Source organism: Ursus maritimus, unplaced genomic scaffold (genome assembly GCF_017311325.1).
Source record: "Ursus maritimus isolate PB19 unplaced genomic scaffold, ASM1731132v1 scaffold_31, whole genome shotgun sequence".
NCBI lineage: Eukaryota > Metazoa > Chordata > Mammalia > Carnivora > Ursidae > Ursus > Ursus maritimus.
The window spans coordinates 17,919,331-17,943,783 of record NW_024425675.1 but is presented as its reverse complement, the minus strand read 5'-3'; the positions used below and the strand labels follow the sequence as shown (position 1 = coordinate 17,943,783).

The following is a 24,453-nucleotide window of genomic DNA, read 5'->3' as shown; positions in this document are numbered from 1 at the left end:
ATAAATAGATCTTAAAAAAAAGAATCAATTATAATTTAGATACGAATAAACTTACCTTCCAAATGGAAAGACTCAAAAGTCAGGAGGACCAGGGACAAAGGATCAGCCTCTATCACATAGGTGCAATTCATGTTGTTGTCATATTGCTTTGGGTAGTTTGGAGAAAGGATGTAACCTGAAGGGTTTGTGAAATTACCTCCACATCCTACGTGGGAAGAAAAAGGCATTATCAGAACAACTGTTCTCACGTCTAGTATCTACTTATCAGTGAGGGAAAGACTCAAGTTCTCTAGAGACATATTCCCCAAGATACTCCAAATGGAAGAAACAATAACTGAGGGGATGGAGCTCTGATTTTAAAATAAATATACATGCAAAATGAGAACATTCTATATGATTTAGAATATGCTGCAGAGTTTTGGGCTAAGTAGTAGAAATTTTACCACAAGTTCATCGCCGATCACTTAAGTTGAAGATAATATGGAAAGGAAAACTGAGCGAAGACTGAATACGGCTCATGTAGGTAAAGAGATAAAACAGATGAAGTGATTTGTTTCTGATGAGTATCACTTAATGGGTTTTGGTTTTTGTTTTTAAGTAGGCTCCCTGCCCAATGTGGGGCCCGAACTCATGACGCAGAGATCAAGAGTTGCATGCTGTACTGACCTTGAGCCAGCCAGGCGCCTGCAACTTAATGGCTTTAAAATACCTTATAATAATATTAGAAAACTAGGTATGTTCATTATTATTGTAATCTGTCCATAAAAACAGTAACTGCTTTAAAAAATGTTGAATTTACTAATGCCAACTCTTATCAAATTCTCACATGAATGATTCCCTGGTGTCAGAAATACAGAATCATCCTCTTACTGATGTGGAGAACAAAGGCAAAAGAAATGTAGAAAAAAATGAAACTTCCTTCCAACTTGCAGCCCACTGACAAGTATTTGAGACAGAGTGACCTTCCTCCAGGAGCTCAGCGGCCTCAATGTTAATACTTTGCTAGACGCAAAAGGCAACCTTAGCTTGACATTAGCTGGCCCTCCGGGGATCCTGTAAATCTTCTTTAATATAGGAAAATCCATTTGGAAATATCCTTCATCTCTCCCCATCCCCCAAGATATATGTTAGCAATCATCCTCCAAGCATATGGCCCACTGATATAGACACCTGAAGGGTCTCATGACTAAGGTTTTACTAGATAGTAGTAAATGGCCCCTCAAGATCCTGGAAACCTTGCTTCCAAATTCCTTAGAGAATTCTGCTATGCCTAACTCCCTCCCAACTTGAAATGACATCATTGGTCACTCCTTACAACCTCAGTGCAGCTCTTTTCTGCCCACGGGTCCTATCCCCATGCTTTAATAGAACCACCCTTTTTCCACCAAAGACATCTCAAGAATTCTTTCTTGACCATTAGCTCCCAAACCCCAACATTTCACGTTATTACCACTAAAATGACATTTGTTTTCATAAAACCACTAACTAGTTAATCCACATCGCTGCCTGACCTATCACAGAGGAAAATACCAATATCCTTCTAAACTGATATCAGAACACGCAGTTATGGACACATACACACACACAGGAACCGAGCGAGGGAGGACCTGACATTAGGCCTGGGCTGGCCTTTCCTTCCTCCCTTTCCACCACCCTGTCCTTCATTGAAGTCTGAAACACCTAATCACTGCATCACTCACTCTAATTCCTTTCATTAGACTTTTTCCTAAACAGCAGTTTGCAAACAAGTAGCTACCCGACTGAACGCAGCCGACAGGCATCCATCATTGCTTCTCAGATGTGAAACTCACTATATTCCCCACTAATCTAGTCTGTGAGCAGTAACTGGAGAAGAAAGAGAAAATCCTGGAGAAAGTTGTTTCCAAAGTTTACTAACTTTGAGAATCGTCTGGGTGAGCGCAGACACATGGAAGGCCCCACCCATGGAAACTGTGGGTTCAGGTGGGTCGAGTGAGGCCTGACAATCAATCGGTGGGTTCTGAAAGCCCCAGTGATTTTGATGCAGGAGGTCGAGGTGCTGCTCACCGGGCACGCTGATCGCCTACTAATTACCGGCCTCCTAGGCTTCTGCCTAATTCTTGCCCACTCCGGGTTTTAGGCTTAGATTTAGTGTCCACCAGTGGCACTTGGGCCTTCTACGTCATCTCTCAATTGACCTCCCATTGAATTCGTTTCCACTCTCGCTGCTTTTTGAAGGAAGGGTGTACTCTCGGGATCAGGTGACTGGCCCACCCTCTCCCCCAGAACCCCTGGTTCCAGTCAACCCCGGTGCAGCACCCCCTCTTCTGAAAGCCTGCCTGTGGCAGCCTCACCCTCTCAAGGACCTCCCGCTTTGGTTTTGGGGGCTACTTACGGCTCACAAACGATGCAGAGAAGCCCTGAGCGGGGGTTTCCTGAGACTGGAACACAGCTGTGAACGCGTTTCTTGGTGTGAGGATGGAAGCGGGAGCCACATTCCCACAGCTCGTGGCTAACAGGGTTTTGTCGACTTCCTCAGTTCCTGCCCACACCTAGCAGAGCCATAAACATGACTTAATGCTTGAAGTTTTCCCCTGTCCACGGTTTAATGTGCTTAGGCTGGAAAATAATGGAACTCGGGTGTATATAGACCTAAACACAATAGTAAATAAAACACATGCAAATCGGTAATATTTTCTTTTGAGAATAGTGTTTTTAAGCGGCTTTTTAACAACATCTCCCATTCTTGACACGTCCAAGGAGACTGTGTTTATTTTTGTGTCGCTAGGCAGTGATTTCCAAGAAAAATCAACTACCACTCGTCTTCCTCTTACTTTCTCCTACTTGGCCTGATCTAGCTAAGATTACTAGGTGTCACGGGAGGCAGAGCAGTGATGTGTGCTACTGTGAGGCTCACCCTTTGTCCCGGGTGGATGGCACATTGTGGGTTATAAGTGGACAACATTTACCAAGAAGAAGCCCATGGAAATCAATTTATTTGTAGAGCATGAGGAAAATGGACATGAATTCCAAGTAGACATGTAATTAGCATGAATTGGAATAAATCACAGAAGACTTCCTGGCAGTGCTCATTTCGAAGAAAGGATGAGATTTAGCCACGATGTGCTATTTACTAAAAACTGGTTAGCAACTCCCAAGTTGGACTTAGGCTGTCAGTTAATTGGGCTGGCCACTGTAGAAGAGGTAACTCATATACCCATTTGCTGAGGAATAAACTGTGAGCATTAGAATTCCACATCAAGCCCATCCTAACCAGTCTAACCAGAGAGAAAAATCTGACTCACAGAATCACAAATTTAAATGCACAGTTCCAACTATGAAAGGAGCAGTACTGGAGCTACTGAGAGTACATTAACAGGGGGCTTTTCCTGGTCTGGGGAGGGTGTGCCTGTCCCCTGTGGCAGGAAGGGGCGGGCCTACTGCAAGGGACAGAGTGGAAATTGAGTCAGTTGCGAGGGAGGTTGCAAAGTCCCTGCTAGCCTCTCCAGCCTCGGGACTTGTTAGAGATCTGACCACAGTCCTAAAATGGCCACCGGAAAACTTAGGGCTCTAGGATACTTGGTTTTTGGAAATCATTACAACCTGGAAAATAGGAGGAAAAAAGAGGATAGGATGCTGGGAGATCAGCCAGGACAATTCTGCAGTCATTCAGGTGCGAGATCACGGCATCTAAAATGTGGAGTCCCTCAAGGAAAATACTGGTAGTAGGTAATACATACGCATTACTGGGGAACAGAGACCAGGTTTAACCAGGGAAGATCCACCTAGTTGAGTGAATCTCAACCAGGAATGTCTGGAGGCATTTTTGATGGCAATATTTGGTGTGGGGAGTGGCCCGGAGTGGGTAGGGGCCCGGAAACTCTAAACATCCTATAATGCACAGGACAAGCCCGATCCCCACCCCCAACTAAGAATTATCTAGCTCAAGAAGATTAAATGGGTTTGGACCAGTTTTACTTGACTATTCAATATTTTCTTCACATCAAATTCTATGAAATTACTCATTTGAACATATTACTTTCAAGAATATTCCTCAAAGAAAGCAATAAAATAAAAAGCCATTAAAAACATTTCTGCAGGCAGATCAGTCCATAGGAAGGGGTGTGAAATGGCACTGATTCGTAAAGCTGATTTACTATTTCTCGGTTCTTTAAAGCCGTATCATTTCCAATGATTTTCAAACCCTGGATATCCAGCCGTTAGTTATATTACTGAAGTCAAATGATGTTTGTCACTCATTAGATATAGAAGGGGTCTGTCATGGGAGCTACTAAGAACAAAGGCACAGTTCTGCCAAATACCTAAAATCAAAAAAGTCTCAGGAAAGAAATACACACTTTCAAATTTCTGTAATATCCCCTTTAAGTTGCCCCACCACCACCACCTTAACTATCCAGGAAAATAGTTTACAGAAACTTTCTATTCAGATTTTTAAGAATTATACATATGCCTTACTGGGAGATAGATATCTGCATACACTATTTTTACAACATTACTGAAAAGGCAAAGTGACAGCTAAAACTTTTAATAAAGAATCTCAAGTGTTTTAATTAAGGACTTCAAGAATGATCAAGCGCTTATACTTTCCTGAAGTCATTAATTATGGATCTGACATCCTACCTTTTGGTCGAGGAACATAAGTGTTGTAATGATAATAATGGTAAAGAGTTAGTCAATAGTCACTGCTGCCTTGTCAGTCAAGAGCTCTTTTCATTGCCTATATAACCCACGACTCACCAAAACCATATTTGACCTACAGAACGTCATCAAGTTGTCATTAAGTCAAAAACTTTCTGACTTATCTTCAGGTTTTGCATAAGTCAGCCTGCACATGATATTTTATCATTCAACTTTTTAAAAAACTATTGCTTATTAAGATACCTACGGATTCACATGCAGTTGTAAGGTATCATGTAGAGAAATCCCTTGTACACGTTCCCCAGTGTCCCCCAACATTGCCATCTTGCAAAATTATAGTATAATAACATAAGCAGGATGTTGGCGTTGATGCAGTCCACAGATTGTACTTAATTTCTCAGTTTTACTTGTACTCGTGCATGTGAGTGTGTGTGTGTGTGTGTGTGTGTACTTAGTTATGTACCACCATGTTCAAGATGATGAAGAGGCCCAACACCATAAGGGTCCCCAGAGTTGCCCTTTTAAAATCATAAACAATTCACCCCACACCCCCATCTTTCTAACCTATGGCTGTCCTCCATTTCTAACTATTGTGATTTCAAAAATGTTATGTAAATGGAACAAGAGACTATGTAGCCTTTGGGTATTGGCTGTTTTCCCTTGGCGTGATTCCCTGGTGATTTATCCAAATGGTTGTTCTCTCAATGGTTGGTTTGTTTTTACTGAGGATTTGCATTCCCTGGTAGGTATGTGCTAGTTAGTTTAACCATTCACCCATTGAAGGACATGTGCACTGAATTCAATTTTGGGCTATTAACAAATAAAGCTGCTATCAACATTTGTATATGGATTTTTATGCCAGCATAATTTTCATTGCTCTGGGATAAATGTCTAAGAGGGCAATTGCTGGATCTTACGGCAAGTGCATATTTAGTTTTATAAGAAACTGCTGAACCATTTTCAGAGTGGTTGTACCATTTTACATTCCCACTAGCAATGAGTAAGTGATACAGCTTCTCCGCCACCTTGCCAGGATTTGATCTTGTCACTATTCTTTATTTTAGGCATTCTGATAGCTGTGTAGCAATCCCTGATTGTGGTTTTAATTCTCAGTTTTCCCAATGGCTAGTGATGTTGAACATCTTTCCATTGTCTATTTACCATCCACATATCCTTTTTGGTGAAATATCTGTTCAAATCTTTTCCCCATACTCTAGTTGGATTCTTTGTATTTTTACTGTTGGGTTTGACTGTTCTGTATATATTCTTGATCGTAGCCTATTGTCAGACAGGTGAGGTGGCTTGTACATCTTTTCTCCCAGTCTGTGGCTTGTCTTTCCATTCTCTTCACACAGGCTTTCACAAATCAAAAGATTTTTAATTTTGATGAAGTAAGAGTAATCAATTTTCCTTTTGTGGATTATTCTTTAGATGTTTAGTCTAAGAAATGTTCACTTATCTCTAGGTTTTGACAACTTTGGGCTATTTTTTTTTTCCCTAAAAGCCTATAGCTGCATATCTTACATTTTAGGGTGTGGTCTATTTTGAGTTAATGTTTGTATAAGGTGAGAGGTTAAGGGTTGCTTGCTGGGGCTGGTCCCTCTTGTTGGTTCTGCCCTCTTCAGTGTCTCCTGGCAGAATCAGGAGGCTCAGCCTTGGCAGGAGAAGAGTACTTCCCAGGCCATTTAGTTTGGGCAGGGCTCCAAATGGATCCCACCTGCCAGTTGTGTTGGTTTTGCCAGATGTCAGAGGGATTCCCACCCGATCAAGAGGAGAAATGGGCCTAAGTAATTTTCAGATTCCATTTGTATGACTGATGAACTTGCAATGCTTTACATATGTCTATACATTTGAAGTTTACTCAGCACATGAGACAGAGTCCATGAGAGAGTTCATTTGCTTTGTGAGAAAAGCAATTAGGGAAAGTCGTATTAGATGTGTTCTGTTATACACATATTTTGTAAAAGTATGGGATTTTTATTTAACCAGTAAGCAGAGATCAGTTAGATATAAAACATAATTTGAAAGATGACATAAAATAATAACATCAACAGTAAAATGCCACTACTATTCATTAGGTGGTTTCACATTCCACGTACTGAGCACTGTTTGTGTTATTATCTCATATTACCTCTAATGTCTAAAACAGCCCTATTAAAGGACAAATTGTTCTCTTTATTTTATGGTTGAGAAATTAAATCCAAATGTTTAATTAACTCCCAAAGGAATATGCAGGTGGTAAATGCAAAAGATATGAATGGAGTCCAGGCTAATGGGACCTTAAGGCCAATGTCTTTTCCACTAAAAGATGGAAAGATCTCTTAGAGATATATAACATATGAGATTCAAATAGCATAATCAGAATGAATTTATCGTGCAGCCATCACAGTCATAAGTCAATGAAAAGTGAGGTCAGTGCCACATAAGCAGTATTTGTAATTTTAGAGAAAGAGAGCCTTACTGACTACCTCATTGCCATAATTTTACATGAATAAAATGTTCTTTTCAGCCTGTGGGCTCCTGAGGCCCACTAGCCACATGTCTAGCCTTCTGTAATTTTCATAGCATACTTTAAATGTTGCCTGTAACGCGGCCTTACATTCATTTTGTCCTTGAGTATCTATTAGAAAAGAAAAACAAAAAGAAAAAAGAAAGAAAGAAAGAAAGAAAGAACGAACGAACACAACAAAAAAATCTGGCCTTCTCTCCTCAGTTTCCGCAGAAAGGAAGAACACTAAGCGTTCATGACAATTTAATAAGGCCAGAAAACAATCTCCTTAATTAAGTTACTTTGCCTACATACTAGCAAATGAAAAGTCACAGGGCAATATGTATGTTGTGGTTCAAATTTTAACTCTTAATAGTTGAGATTTCTCACATTTTTATATAAGAAATCCATAAAGAAAATTGCCATTTACTTACTTTGAGAGGCAATGAGTCATTTCTGGTCTAAATGTTTATGTTCACAAAACCAGCTCGTCTCCAATTAAATAACCAAGCGTGCTCACCTTCACAAAGCTGGTCTGACACCGTCCATCACCGCTGGGAATCATGAAGTTGTTGTCAAAGCTGATCTCCAACTGTTGACTTTCGTGAGTAATGACTGTCCAGGAACATCTGCTGTTCTCGGGAAAAGTCTGAGGCCAGTGAGGGGATCTGATTGTGCCATTATCTGAATGAAGTATTCCCCCACAACCTGAGAAATTGTCATGGAAAAGTCATTAATTTGAGAGGAAAATAACCATTTTCGTAGCCCAAGACTTCCAAAGGAGATGCATTTCTATATGTGAGATTTTAGGTTTTCTCTTTTCTTACGTATGAGTCACTGGCCTTCGGGGCAGGTATACGACAAGAACTCTCAATAAATGTAAGGTCCCCGAATCCAGAGGAAGCTTCAGCTGTTATTGTTTTGTTATACTTATATTGAACTCACCCGAGGCCACTAATCCTTGCCATAAAGAGGATAGACTTCTATTCTGTTTTCAAACAATGGCAATATTTTTTACTCCCCTTGAAGCTATATAGTATTTGTGAACCAGCAATCCCAAGTTCTGTATTTTATTTCACCGTGAACACATGAGAGTACAAGTCTACACTCATCTGTAATTTTACTCTAACATACAGGACTAGAGAAAATGATTTTGTGGAGGAGAAAATTCTTCCATTAACCAATCTGGTTTGTTCATATTGAAACCCTAATGGATGAAAATAATCGACATAAATTAAAAGAAAGAAAATACCGATTTTATACTATTAAAATATGTACTTAAGAGATGACAAAAGGAAAAACATGAACTCAAAACAAAATGAAGTTAAATTAAAGAGTATTCCTGTATCTTTTGCTTTTAAGCCCTTGGAAAACCAATGGTGCACCTAAAACTCCTCTCTGACTTCAACAACAACGAGTGGTTTAATGAGAGCAAGTTTGACTCATTCCACAAAAACCTTCATAATAACTCAGGCTCTCCTAGAAAAAATTGCCCTGTGTGATACTGCAAGGCTTTAAAGTAATCCTGACTAAAGTATCCAATGCGAATTCTTTTTTTAAAAAAGATTTTATTTATTTATTTGAGAGAGAATGAGTGCACAAGCAGGGAGAGTGGCAGAGGGAGAGGAAGAAGCAAGCTCCCCGCTGGCAGAGCTCAATGCCAGGACCCTGGGATCCTGACCTGAGCCGAAGGCAGATGCTTAACCGACTGAGCCACCCAGGTGCCCCTCCAATGCAAATTTTATATTTTCTGGGAATTTCCATGAAGATCATATTTTATATGCACAAAAGCTACCCTTTTGAAATCAAATCTATTATACTTTGCCACATACAAAGCATCATTCTAAATCACAAGTCTGGTCACTTTGCTGCTCAAAACTCTTCAATGGCTCCCCATTACTCAAGGGACAGTTTAGAAGATAAGGCTCTTCATGATATGGACCATTTAATTTCCTGCTCTCAGCTTACCACTCAGCATTCTGCCTCCAAGTTCCAAATATTCTGAAACTACTTGTGATTCCAACACATATTTTCTATTATTTTTGATTCTCTGGTTATGCCATGCCCTTTTGCCTATGTAGGCAACATGGTGAAGTGTTAAGATCAGATTTCTGGGCCCCACTATCTGTATTCAAATCCTGACTCTACCAATTATTAGCTCCATGACTGTGAAAACTATCAACCCATTTGTCCCCAGTTTCCATCCACATAAAATGGAGAAAATATGTATGGCTATTGCATCTTCCTTACAAAGGTGCTACATGAGATGACTTGTATAAAGAGTCCGAGTTGAGTCTAACAGAGTAGATATAAAATGCATACTTATTACATTATCTAATAAATTTTAAAAGCATATCAATTTAAAAAGTGCAGAGAATGTTTCTTTTACCTAAAGTCTGTGTGTTCCACGTGGCATAAAACCCACCATTTTGCACCGAATGGTCCGAGTTAAAAATCACCACCAGCTGGTTGGAACCAGACTGGATTGTCCTGGGGTTTGAACTTCCACAGTACTGTCCTATTATGGGAGATCCAGGAGAACCACCGTTTCTGACAGTGACAGAGTCCCAAAGACAGGTTGCATGGGCTTCAATATCAAAGTCACTAAACGTAAGCTGCAGGAGAAAATGAGGTGCTCTGAGTTGTAAGTGAGATTAGCTACCTAAAGTTAGATAAGGTCCTCAGAAACCTTTTACTTTGTTTTAATTTATATAATTTTATATTAATGTCTTTGACTGTCCCCTGCCCTCCTCTCTTTTTCCTTACTGGGGGTTCTTTTGGAAATTTTGAGAGGGGATATTTCTCCCTGGAACTGGAGTCACTAGGGGGACCTTTTCAGTCCAGTGGGCTGGGATGCCAACTCATATCAAGAACATGATTATACTTCTCTCCTGGATGGGAATATCATATATATGTGTATACACACACACACACACACACACACACACACACACACACACACACACACATATATACATCTTCTTCTTCTATGCTTGCAAAAGAGATTTCTTCAGTCACTGAATACTTGCAGATGTCTGTACTCTAATGAGATTTTGGGGAGAAAATGAACTGATCACAGAATCAAAACCTATTCTAATTGCTTGCTTATTTAAAGAACTCTGTTTCCACAGAGGACATGGCATTTTTGTTCTAGAACAAAGTCAGAACTCACAGTGATGGTATGGCCTTGAGGGGCTTCCAACAACCAGGAACAATGGGTCAAGCTGTCATAAGAGGCTGGATAGTTGGGGCTTGTGATCACTCCATTCTCACCCAGCTGTATTCCACCACAGTCTGAAATTAGATTTGTAAACTTCTAAATAAGATACAAGAAAACAAACAAAAAAAGCTCTGCAAAGCCAAAGGAAGTGGGTCTTACAGCCATCATACTTTATGATTTTAAAAAAGCAATCAATCAATAAATAGATGAAAGTATATAAAGGCAAAGTAAAACTGGGTGGAAGATAAGAAATAAACAGAATCTCATATAGTGTGAATTAAACAGAATCACACGGGGAAGACAGGATCATGTTTAGGACAAAGGAGAAGGAAGATAATCTGTACCAGAAATGGCGAATAATTCGATGTGCGTATAACTGACACTCTGACTAGGGACAAAGTAAATAACACTGCCTTTCTTGAAAAAAGAGACCAGTAAAAATAAATACAAGCTTGAAGAATATGATCCATACCATAACTAAAGAATTTGTCATTTGATGAGAAGCACTTATGTCTGTAGTCAACTATCAAAGTATACATTAGCATAGCAAGTTGAAGAACGGATATATCTTTACAGCATAAGATTGTCTGATTTTCCACATGAGTAATACTGTTTCTGAAGCGTAGCTCTCCTCTTTTAATCCAATAAAGAAAAATCAACTGGCAAGATGGTTAATCAATCTTATTCCCTCTCCCAATCAACTATTTGATTATAACAGAGAAATGTTAGATAAAACTACAACCAAAATATATATTGATTCATAGACAAACTTCATAGGAAAAAAAGAGAATTTCTAAAATCTAAAAAAAAAATAAGTATACTCAAATTCTGAGGGATAATCTTGAACTGAGAATATGTCAGTCTGAAAGGATGTAGAACCAAGATGTGGGCCCCAGAGGTCAAGATCTAAGGTCTTGATGGCCATGCAGAACTGTGGCCTTGGACCCACACAAAAGGAAGGGCTGGAGTTGAGACTTTTACATAATGTTGAGACTCTAAAAGAACTGCCATATTAGTGAAAGGGACTAGAAAAATTCTGATGGCCCAGAGAAGCAGCAAAGAGCAGTGCTGTCTGTCTTGGACTGAATTTTCAGATACAAACTGAATGTCACAGATACATATCCAAAACAAAACATTAGCAAATAATGTCTCGTAGTATGTTCAAAACACACATCATAACCAAGTAGGGTTTATCCTGGAAATTAAAGGATGGCTTAACAAGAGAAAAGTCTTTTAATATATAATTTATCATGTTAATACATTAAAAGGAGGAAAGGAGAATCATCTCAATAGATGGAGAGAAATCATTTGATAAAATCTTACATCCATTCAGAATAAAAAAAACTGTACACTAACAATTGAAGGGACTTTCTTTAATCTGATAAGAAGTATTTATTGAAAACCCTAAGAGAAATCAATATATTTAACAATAAAGGGTCACAGGCTTTCACATGAGGTCATCCTTTCCATTTGACATGATGGTGGCCTAACCAGTGAAATAAGACAAGAAAAAGAAATGAAGTTTTGAAGCTGAAAGAAAAAAAATCATCATTGCAGAAAATATGATTGTTCATACAGAAAAACCAAAGATAATCTACAGATAAAATACCAAAATTAATAAAAGTATAGCAAAATCCCTGGGCTAGAGATCAATATATAAAAATTTGAAAATTCCTGGATATCAGCAACAACCAATTAGAAGATGTAATTTAGAATATCTCCTTGAGATTAGCAACAAAAAAATAGCTACCTAGAAGTGAATCTAACAAAATACATGTGAGATCTTTATGGAAAAGATTATTATCTATTATATTGCCAGAGTTTGAGAGCTTAATCACAAGTCTTACCTGTAAAAGAATACTCTGCATGGAATCCAACATGTTCTACACGTTCATTGGTGACGAAGTGTATCCACACCTGAGGATAAGGTGTAACCAGTGGCACTGTAGGTTTTGAAGGTCCACAAAGTCTCCACATCAGAGGCCCATCAGCATTACCTGAACAAAATAGCACACCAAATGCCATTATTTATATAGCTTTTGAGAAATATATTCAATGAATTCAGTAGGAACAAATAATAAAGAACATTTCAAGGTATTTACTGACACACATTGGAATTCTGATTTAACAGCAGATGTTTTACAACGTTACTTTCTATCTTCATCAACTGCAAAAGAAAGAGTCCCTCCAACAGAGTAAAAACAACAAAAAAACAAACAAAAAACCCCCATGCTTTTTTAGTATAGGCATCTTTATTGTAGGTGCCATTTTGTTCCAATTTGTGTTTTCATAATTATTTCAGCATACCTAAACAGAGATACAATTAATTTAAAAAATATTTGGATGTGCCTTTTTTAAGGGAGTAAAAAATATAATGCCAACAGTGACAAAATATATCATCAAGATAAAAGTGATAATTATCTAAAATTTCAATGATTTCTTCACTGCACTTAATCAACTAAAATGAATAAGATATTCCGTACTTAGGCTAAGAACTATTGGATTTGGAGCTGAGTATTTTTATGACGATTACTTCTCACAGTAATTTGATTAACCTTTATGGAACACCTATGGAGCTCACAATTAATCTGTTCTGTATTTATTCTGTCAGACCAACATCGTTGATTTTATAAGTCAACAAAATATAGTACTTTAACTCTCTCTGAAATGGGGGAATAGGGAGAAGACTGCATTTAACTGACTGGAATTTGATATAGAGCTGCTCTGCTTAGTTCAATAAGCCAACGGTGTTTTGTTTTGCTTTGTTTTTTTATTGAAACTCAAGTTAGTTAACATACAGTGTAGTACTGGTTTCAGGAGTAGAATTTAGAGATTTAGCAGTTGCATATAATACCCAGTGCTCATCACATCAAGAGCCCTCCTTAATGCCCATCACCCATTTAGCCCAGCCCTCTACCCGCCTCCCCTCCAGCAACCCTGTTTGTTCTCTATAGTTAAGAGTCTCTTATGGTTTGCCTCCCTCTCCGCCATTATCTTATTTTCTTTTTCCTTCTCTTCCCCTATGTTCATCTGTTTTGTTTCTTAAATTCCACATATGAGTGAAATCATGACATTTGTCTCTCTCTGACTGACTTATTTCATTTAGCATAATATACTCTAGCTTCATCCACATTTTGCAAATGGCAAGATTTCATTCTTTTTGGTGGCCAAGTAATATTCCATCATATATGTACACTACATCTTTATCCATTCATTAGTCGACGGGCATTTTAAGCCAGTGGTTTTGAACCAGGTGGCAGTGGTGAGGGTTTATCAGAATCCAATGGAGAACATTCTCAAACTACAACTTCCATTTCCTTCATAAATCTTCTTTAGATTCATCTACTTAGGAGGGCCCAGATAATTTTCCTGCTGAGTCCCTTGGTCTGTGACCACAGACTTCATCAAATTCTCCTTGAAAATTCTGTCCACCATGTTCTCAAAGTCAGCATTGACTTCAGTAGCCTCCCTAGAACATTGTTACCAGCTCACTGTGTTAGTTTCTTCTGTTTTCAGCCTCCTTTAAAATAAAGTTTTGCAGTGACATGGAACTCAGTGAACCTTAAATAGCACAGATGATCTACCATGTTAGTTTACTTCTCTTTTTCAAACCAGGAAAAGAGTGCCAATGTAACAATGGAGGCAGTTTGATGGATCGCCCACGACTCAGGACTCAACTGCAAGGAAGACTAAAATGGATTCATCTTTCATGAAGGGAGATTTTAAAAAATTTTTAAGAGAACTATGGTTTACCAAGCACACCTCAGTCCATTTCTATCATGAAAACAAAGACAAACTTGACTCTTTGGGGGATAATTCCCCAAGTAGCTTCCACACACTTCTCCATCTGGTACATTGCAAGCTTCTTTTGATTTCTGAGTAGAATTCCTGTAAATTCAGGAAATCACCGATACAATTCTGACCATGCTAACTTCCAGTCCGTGAGGAAAGAAGTCTTGCGTAGTGAAAGATCATTGAGGGCCCACCTGTACTCATCAAGAGAACACAGACGGGCGGGGCGGGGGGGCGGCACCTGGGTGGTGCAGTCGGTTAATAGTCCGACTCTAAGTTTTGGCTCAGGTCATGATCTCAGGGACATGGGATGGAGCTGCCTGTCAAGCTCCGTGCTCAGCATGGAGTCTGCTTAGGATTCTCTCTCTCTGTCTCCCTCCCTCTCTCCCTCTGCCCCTCTCCTCCACGTGCTGTCTCACTCTCTCTCTCAAGTAAATAAATAAATCTTTTAAAACAATGAGAGAGAGAGAGAACACAGATAAGCTGAATCTCTCCTGGGTAAGGCTCACATTAAATGAAACACAGAGTCTCCTTGCAAACTCTGATCCATCTCGCTCACCGGTCACAGGACATGTTACCTCAGCTGGGTACACACAGAAAATATAGCTTTTTCTGACCAACGTTCTTTTGAATTCTGTGTAAATATATAGCCACTAAATATATAAGAAGAATACTGTGGACAAACAGGAGAACATCTTCCTTGATTGAACTCACCCACTCGGAACTCAAGGACATCAAACTGACAGTCTTGGTGACCTTCCAGGTAAAAATCCTCAAAATGAATGTAAATGGATGAATTTCCCTGATTTGGATTGCTGAGAGTCCATTCACAGTTTAAGTTTCTTGAGTAATTACTGACTCCATTATAGCCAGGAGAAGTAAAGTTTCCTTCAGGGGAATGTGTGAGGGGCCCACCGCACACTAAGAAAGCAAAAGGCAACAGAGAAAGTAAGAGTGAAATTCACAGGATAACAACATACGAGCAACCCAATAACAACTAAAATAACAACAGCAAGATTTTTATTGCTTTTGTGTTTTTTTTCTAGGTGAAGTTAAGATTGTGGGTGAAGGGCTGGCTCATGCATGCAGACTATGGAAGAAGTTTCTGTGAGTTTGGAAATATATATAAAAATAAACAACTTTATTTTCCTCTAGGGGAGATTAGGGGGATTTAGGGATTTGGCTATGCATCAGTTTCTCCTAACTTAAGCCTATTGTTCATTAATATTTAATTTAGAGAAATATCTAACCTACAGTGGTGGTCTAAGTGGCTTCTCATTAGCAATTCTCCACTTGACCCAAGAATTTAATTGGAGCAAACAGATAACACAACACCGAGTGCCAATGAACTTGCCCCTTTTCATATGGTAATGAATGTTCCTCTTATCAATGAAAGAACTTAAAGGTTTTTTAAATATTCAGTTCCACTCTTTCTAAAATTTAAAACTCTTAGGTAATAGCACCAAACCAGAAAATAAGAGAATATTTAGACCAGAAACGCTGTATCTTGCTTAATTTTTAAATACTCTGTATCAAATGTGAACCCTCATTCATTTACACTGGAAAAATATGTATACAGATGGATGACTAAGAAACAATAAAATCTGGCTATCTTTAATTAAATGAGTTACTTTTGGGGAGTCAGTTACCTTCTAAGTTGAAGGTCTCATTCAACACAAAATAATTGACCAAGGACTGCAGAATGGGCAACCAACATAATGGCAACATTGGATGGAATTGAGCCAGATTTCCCAACAGCATTTTTAAATGTTTTTAACTCACAATAGCAGCTTTCTGAAACCAGAGCATTTTTTTTTTCCTGTCTGTGATGGATTTTCTATCTAGTTATACATGTTTGCCTTATGCAGAAGATCCCAGGTGTAATTCTGATCTATGAAGGAAATAGATGGCTCCTGTGCTGTGGGTAGTAGCTGTGGGACACCCGCAGTGCCCACGATTACAACATCTTCCCTTACCTGCATCTTCGCTGGATGTGTAGGAAGCACTGAAGCCTCCATAGGGCCTCGATCCGTCAGTGAAAAACACGACTTTCATTGTATTGCCTGAAGATTTGATGGTGTTGCTTACGTTCACACTACTACACAGTTCCTCCAGCTGGGGTGAGTTACTTCTAATGCCATTGAGTATCTGTTGCAAAAACAGTTTAACCTTTAGTCACGCTGTCCATCTGACTGTTTCCTAGAAGATTATATTCACAGCCCCGATACACTTCCTTAGAAGGAAACTCTGTGCTAAAAGGAATTACTTAACAGTATGGGCTCTTCGCCCGGTGCCATAAGCCACTGTGTTACCCGAAGCACATTCTGTGGCCTCAGGGTCATTTCACTAAAATGAAAGTATTACAGTAATGCCCTCCTGCCATGTGGTGACAAATGAAAAACTGCAGTACTGTCTGTAGCTGGAAACCGTGCTCGAAATGGAAATTAGACCAACATGCTTACATCTTAGTTCAGAGAGTTCATCGATGGACCATTTTTCTTAACAATGTATCGGGACCTTTGATATTTGGAATGAAGCCTTAAATGTTAGTCTTTGATGACTCGAAGCATATAGTAACTCAAATATTTTTAAATGCCTTGAGAAGTAACTTTAAAAAAATCAATCTCAATATAATAGTTCTTTCCTAAGTACTTAGAGATCCAAAGCCTCAATTTTCTTATTAATTTGAATTTAAAAAAATGGATTAGAGGCATGCTGGCTCCAAAATATTAATAATTCTAGTGATGCACATATTTATGATAGTTGCAAAGTGTTATTCGACTTCTGTGCAAAACCAAGGGAGTTTCAGGATGCCTGGTTGTTAACGTTTGGGAAAGATCCAGAAGTAACTAAAGAATAATTGACTGATTGAGTAGCTGATATTCCTCTTTTTTAAAAAGGACGTGAATCATCACGAAATAATCTAGAAATAATGATTCAGAGCCTAACATTAGGAGATATGGAGGAGAAGAATGCACTCCATAACAAAGATGTGAGCTTTTTAATTTACTAAAATTGATCATGAAATTGAGCTCTGTGAGGGCTTCTGGTTTAAAGTGTCTTCTGACTCACAGGACCAGACACAGTGTTTCTATCACTTACTGAGCACCAACAAAATGCCAGACTCTGCTAATAGCCTACTTGCATTACTTTATTCAATTAGCACAGTACCCTCTCAGACACATAATATCATCCCTGTTTTCCAGAGTAAGACAGTAGAATTCAGAAAGGTTATGCAATTTGCTTCAGTTCAAAGAACTAGTGATAATAAAATTGGATTTAAAGCATCCCTCTGATTCCAAACCATGAAGTAATGTATAAGGAAACAGAAGATGACAAAATTTCAATAATACTGAAAACAGGAATGGGCAACATATTACCAGAATCAAAAGGGATTACCAGCAACTGCAGACTAATGGAACTTGTCAGAAACCCTGATCAATGGCGGTTATCGTTGCACCAATGTCCACCCTGAGCTTAGAGTCACAATGACTAACAATTGTTCAGGCAGCCATTTATCACATGAACTCCTGTCTTTGAGGCAACCAAAGTGCTGTTTCCACTTTCCTCCTCCACTAGTGATTGTACTCAGAAACTACAACTCCCAGAAAACAATGGGACAGGAAGTAGGCATTTGAGATTCAGGACAAGCTCTGAAATTTGCTATATGCAGGAATAAAGTCAGGCACATATCTCATTGTAGTGCATGCTGGATGGTGTACCTTTGCCTCTTCTCCATCTGGACAGAGTCGATAAGCAGGTTTGGAGGAACTGTATGCTCAGGTGGCTGGATAAGGTATTAATCCAGAGGCAGTGCACTGAAGGCTGCCCTCACTCAACCTGTAGATCTCAGGAAGTTTCCCTTTGCCCTCCCTCCCTTCCTCTTTTCTCTTTTCCTTTCTTTTCTTTTTTTTCTTTTCTTCCTTTCCTTTCCTTTTCTTTTATCTCTCTCTCTTCCTGTCTGTCTCTTTCTTTCTGCCTCTCCTTCTCTTTTTCCTTCTTCTCTCTTTCTCCCCCCTCACCCCTGCTTTTTTGTGAGAAGTTCTCAAAGTGATAAAGTGTGGGCAAAGGGCAAGCCACATCCCCTTATTTACATCAGAGTGAAGAAGAAACAAAACAAACATTGGACCTATAAAAATATATCTCAAAGAAAAAGAATGTGGACATGATATTAAAGATTCATAAGAAATTAATTCTGAAAGTTATTGTTGGAGCTTTAGCCTCCCCAGGAGAAAAGTCCTGTAGATATGACATTTGTAGTTTCTCCTAATTAAGTGGTCAAGTCCCCCCAACCCAACGAAGACCATAAGTTGACAATTCCATGCACACAGAGCTTCCGAGCAGCATTTTAGTACTTCATTCTTAAATATGAATAAATAGCCAAGGGTCATTAGACATTTAAGGGTGTCTAATGTAAAAGACAGAGACCAATCAACATACGTAAATAGGAAACAGGAAATTGAAGGAAATGGACCTCAAAAGCAGCAACATAAAAATTCAAAATTATGATTACTATATTTATATACATATGGGAATATATCAAATACATATATTTTAATATACATAGTATATTCAAAAAACAATTGTAATATAAGGATAATTCCAGGTATACAACTTCTCAAAAACCTTATCGTCCATGCCCACTTCCTAATGGAGATACAAGAACATACGCCTCACCAAAAAAAGGAAATGAACCAAGACAGGATAATGCACATATCGCACATGTCATGGCGTCAGGTGTCCAGCCCAAGAGGGGAATGAAGGAGCGTGCAAAGTCGAGGGAGAAGGGAATGCCCTGCACGACAGCTGGCATCGGGCTTGCAGCTGATGGAAAAGGGCTCAAGGAAGGATATTGCTAAAGAAAATCAATGAACTGGTGGATGTGCTTTACTATACACGGTGGGGATGTAGCCCTGGAGTGAAAGCGTGTGGAAGAATCAGTGATATGTGCATAAAAAACTCAATGTAAAAAAGGACGTGATTATTGTTATTAATCAGAAAAACAAAAGCAAATGCTACCATAGCATACTACATGGCTATAGTTGTATAATCATAATAATGTAAACATTGAAGAGCAATTTAAACAAAATCTGTGACGTATGCATTTTGGGAGGAAGTTGGGGGAGTCTGAACTGTGCGTAACCCTGTGAGCATCTGTGGTGTGTGTGTGGTGGGGGTGGACTGTGAAGAGAGCTAAACCCTCATCTCCCATAGTTGCATGTGGAGAGATGATGTCTAAGACCAAAAAAAAAAAGTAGCAGAATAGGAATATTATTTTGAAATAATGACAGACACACCCTGAGAAGTAACTAAAAGAGCTGAAAGTAGATGCTTTTGGCACCTATGATTCAGAGATGGGAAAATGACAAGTAAGACGTGATCAAAATGTGTGGATAATGCTGTAAATTTTATTTTATTATTTGAGCTCTGAAACTATGACTGTTCATGTTATCTTTACTGTGGGGCATGTGAAAATTCTACTCATAAGATTCCTCATAATCATTATATTCAATATAATCTCAATTATGGAAAGAATTTCAAAGGGAAATAAATGGTTGCATACATCAAAATTTTAGCAATGGGTAGGTAGAATTTCAAGTATTTTTTATATTTTTTATTTTTTGAACTCTCCAAAATCTGTTCAATAGGCACCCATTATGTTTATAATCAGAATAATAGATTAAAATTAGTGTGCAAATGAATTTATGCCACATTATTACAACTACATAATATATTCATTGCCAAGGAAGGATAAGAAAATGTATCAAAATATGGTATACTAGGAGTAGCTAATTTTTTCCTACTTCATGCTTCTCTATATATTTAATGGAGGGGTGCCTAGGTGGCTCAGTCAGTTAAGTATCCGACCCTTGGTTTCGGCTCAGGTCATGATCTCAGATACATATCTATAGATATAAATATAAATTTATATAGATATAAATAGATACAGATATAAATTTATATAGACATAAATATAGATATATAGAGATATATTCAGTAGAAAATAGAGGGAAAGTGTTCCCTTTAAAATAAGCAAGCTTAGTCCAAAATTCCCTGGCTTTCAAATAGAAGAAAGTACACAGGGTCCCATAGTTTTTAATACCTGATAAAAGACAACATTTCAGTCCTTCAGGTGTTAGAACTAGGGAGCAAAATCTGAAGTTTGAATATGGTCATTTTAAGGCAATACGAACTATTAGACTAACATACAAAGATGTTTTATATTTTTGAAATTCACTACCCAACAGGAGACAATTAAATTGAAAAAAAAGTATCTTATTTTTTTTTAAGATTTTATTAATTTATTGACACACACACACAGAGAGAGCTCGTGCACAAGCAAGGGGAGCAGCAGGCAGAGGGAGAAGCAGGCTCCCTGCTGAGCAAGAAGCCCTGTGCAGGGCTCCTTCTCAGGTCCCTAGAATCATGACCTGAGCTGAAGGCAGATGCTTAACCAAGTGCGCCACCCAGCTGTCCCAAAAGTGTCTTGTTTTTAAAAAAGGATAATGATAGTACTTCTATTCATTCAGTCAATAATTACTGTTTCTATTATGTGCCAGGCACTGGGTATTCAGCAGTGAATAAAACGCACAGCATGTCCTAATAGAGCGTACTTTCTGGTGGTGGGAGCAGACAATATACCGACAAACAAACAAATACATGGGGTGTCAGTTGGTGTGAAGTGCTGTGAAAGCAATAATGCAGGGAACAGGATGGGCCAGGATGGATTCTATTTAATGTAGGGTTTCAGGGATCAGGTCATTTTGAAGAGCCAGGAATGAAGAGAGAATGAAACAGGCAGCCATTGCGGAGGCACAGTCCAGAGGCCATGGGACAGGTCAGTGGGGTATCAAACATCTTAGATTCAAGGACCCAAAAGGAAGTGAGTGAGTCTGGGTCATAGTAAGCAAAAGGGCAGGGGGGTTTTGAGACAAGATGCAGATACCCTAGGGCCCGTTGGGCCCCGGTAAAGATGGGATTTCCCTGTGAGTGAGATGAGAGGCCAACAGAGGATTTTCAAGGAGAGCAGCATGATGTGATTTGCATTTAAACCCATCACATTGGCTGCTGTGCTGAGAATGCAGGGACACAGGGTGGGAGTAGGGAGACCAGCCGGAAGTTAGTAAATTAAGTCTAAGTGAGCGGTGGTGGTGGTAGCAGTGGATATGATAAGAAGTAGTTAGATTCTGAATCTCTTTAAAAATACAGCCAGTGGGACTTGATTACGGATGTAACCTAAGGTGTGAGAGAAAAGACTCCAAAACAGACATCGATGCCTTTGACCCAAGCATCTGCACGTTTGGAATTGTTATTGACCGAGGTAACAAGGGCAGAGGAAAGGTTGAGTTGGGTAGAGAAATACATTAATATTAATGTATAATTAATCTAGTATATATAGCTCTCATTTCAGTGAACGATCTTCTTTCCCACCCATGGATCTCCCTTGCTTTCCTTTGTTAAGGGAAGCTAAGAATGCTGACAGCATCTCCCAAAGCATTTGACCTTGGCAACACTGAGGGCAGGCAGCCCATGCTCTCCCAAAGGAGTTGCTCAGCACCTCGGCAGAGAACAGTTAACTATGCAGGACCACTCAACTGCTTAGAACTGTTTGTTGGTGACTGTTCCATGATTCTAGTCCTATTCAACTACATGCTACCCACAGGCCATTTACCCACTTTTGCCATGTGTAATGATCATTTGCTCTTAAAATTTATCCCACCTATGACCCTGATGTACGTTGTGACAACGAATAGGCTCTTAAAACAGGTTTTACAAATAACAGGGCAGTTCACTGTGCTTTTGTTCTATCGAAAATACTTAAAATTTGTTTGAGGTACAGCTGCATGGATGGGAATATTCCCGACCTAGTTTTCTGACTATGATTTATAGGTCAATAAACTCCTTCAACAATGGAATGTAATATCCCCGACTGCACGGGACACTTACTGTCACACGCTCGCTGCTGCAGGATGGATGGGCTTCCAGACTCAGGTTGTTAAAAGTCAGGGTGATCCTCCTTCCTTCCTGCACTGTGATCCTCCACTCACAGACCCGGCCATGAAGATTTGGGTTCGGGTAGTTGGGAGAGGTAAATGTTCCCGTAGGACCCTGTAGATCCCCACCACACTCTGAAGGGGAAGAAACCCAAGAAAACTGCCAATCCAATCAAAATGATCCCTTCCACAAGAAGTGTTCCCTCAAGTATTTTCTCCGCTGTGCCACTGGACAAAATTATTGCTCTTATTTATCACTATGTGTATATGAGGACTTACAGAGAATGTTTGTATCCACTTCCTGTCTCTAATATTTAATATTTAATCCATGTTTCCACGGATGACAGTTCACTGGCAGCATTGTGTCATCATGGCCCAAGACGTATGGGGGACCAATCGATGGAGTAATCTCAAGAGTCAGAAGATTCAGAAGATTAACTATCCAGTTTCTTCAGATAAAATCTGTATTTCACCAATGTCAGGGTATTTGGAATGCTGATTCTGGCAGCTGTGGGGCTAATGCACTGGTTTTCTTAAGATGAGGAATGTGTACAGTACTCGTCCCACAACATCTTCCAAAGCATTACTTCCTTTCTTTGGTAGCCTGTATCACAGCTGTGGTGGGACTGTTTGATGAACATCTGCCTCTCCACTAAAGTGTAAGGTCCAAGAGAGTAGGGGTCATTTTGGTTCAACAACTGTTGTAACACCAGTGCCTCGCATAGTGTCCAGCCGATCAATAATAGATAAATAGTTAACAGTGAACTTACCCTCCATGCTGGATTCAAACCGGAGTCTGAATCCTGAGGCAGTAAGAGAGCCATCTGTGACAAACCTCACCAAAGCGGTGTTGCTAGAAGTGTCTATGCTGTCCGGAATGGTATTTCCACAGTATCTGCCCAATAAACTTCCTGTGAGAGGCAAATAATCAAGTATGTCTATGTCCAGGTGATTGATTTCATTTCACCTCTACTTGAGGTATTCTACAAGTACAAAGAAAACAATAAAAGACAAGACCCTGCCCTCTCTGTTAAGAGAAGCAGGACAAACATGAATAAGATCGACATACTCATATAGATGACGATGTGTAACAAAAGCTGCAACCAATTAGGGCAAGGACATCTCAGCACAATGAGGGAGCTCATTCGGTTCAAGAGATGGTTCCAGGCAACAGAGTGAGGAGCGTCCAACTCCTGTGATTTCTAGATACGTTACCTTCTCTCTCCTTACCTGACAGGATGCCCCTCAAATAACTAACCGCATATGGCACTGGAAGGTCTCAACGGGAAGAGGATGCCTTCTCCGTGCACTGCTCTCTCAGTGTGATCTAAAAGGACAAGCTATATAACGACACCTGGGGCTCTGGTTGCCCACTGTGTGTGAGTAGGACTCCAGGGAGAGAAAAGGTGACACTGCTCAGAGCTGACTGCCCTTGCATGCAAAGAATAGATGTCGTTTTGCCTTTCTTGAAGAGAGGACACTTCAGAGGCTGAATGAGTACATGAGAAAATAAACATCCCCAAAAGACAGCAGACATATTGCACTGACCAGAGGTATGGCTTTCCCAGATTTCTACAAAGTCTTTTTCACAGCCAGAGGAATTCTGAAGGTTAAAGTCTTCAAAATGGATGGTGAGATAGTGTCCTGAGGGACCCTCGAGATGCCACTCGCAGAATAAATTGTCTCTATACGGAAGTGTTGGATATCCGCTGCTTTCAATGACACCACTTTGCCCTGTCACTCTTCCCCCACAGTGGGCTGCAGAAAAGAGCAATATTCTGTGATGAGATTTTTCTTTTCTTTTTTTTTTAAAAATTAACCAGCACATTCAAAAACTTTTAGGTGCCAATCGAATATTAATTAACGTTTTAAAAATTTTGAAAATGTTTATTTAGTGTTCCCCTTATTCTTTGAAATCCACTATTGATGTAAAGAGAAATGATACCACAAGTCCAGGCCAATAATGGGAAACAGAAACTGAATGGCGTATTCCATAACATCGCATTAATCCTCCTGGGACACCATATAAGCTATTTGTTGCAAGGAAGTTTCCTTTCAAGAACCAACTGTTAGATTGGTAGGGGCTGCCTACTACCCTCTGTCTGTGATTCTGAAGACGGAGGGCCTGCTCAGCTGGAAGGGGTGCGGTGGTGCTTAGCGATACCTGCCCTTCCTGTTTTAACTGTCAAATGAATGTTTCATTGCAGTAACTGGTATCTCGGGCCTGGCAAATTACCACTCAATTCTTTCTTATCAACTGGATGCGATAGTTAGATTGAATTATATACAATTTGCCTCAGGCTACAAAACAACCTGTGGTA

The 24,453-nt window shown here is 39.4% G+C and overlaps 1 protein-coding gene across 1 annotated transcript in view; it reads right to left on the bottom strand.

The window, feature by feature from the left end:
• CUBN (cubilin) overlaps positions 1-24,453 on the bottom strand; it is a 256,759-nt gene that overhangs the window by 55,992 nt on the left and 176,314 nt on the right. Inside the window, exons 46-56 of the mRNA XM_008692037.2 lie at positions 23,681-23,890; positions 22,903-23,043; positions 22,086-22,267; positions 16,115-16,286; positions 14,853-15,059; positions 12,194-12,343; positions 10,299-10,420; positions 9,516-9,741; positions 7,647-7,834; positions 2,375-2,531; positions 56-205 (exon numbers count right to left, since the gene is read on the bottom strand). Of these exons, the coding sequence (XP_008690259.2) occupies positions 56-205; positions 2,375-2,531; positions 7,647-7,834; positions 9,516-9,741; positions 10,299-10,420; positions 12,194-12,343; positions 14,853-15,059; positions 16,115-16,286; positions 22,086-22,267; positions 22,903-23,043; positions 23,681-23,890 (1,905 nt within the window). The remainder of the gene's footprint in view (positions 1-55; positions 206-2,374; positions 2,532-7,646; positions 7,835-9,515; positions 9,742-10,298; positions 10,421-12,193; positions 12,344-14,852; positions 15,060-16,114; positions 16,287-22,085; positions 22,268-22,902; positions 23,044-23,680; positions 23,891-24,453) is intronic.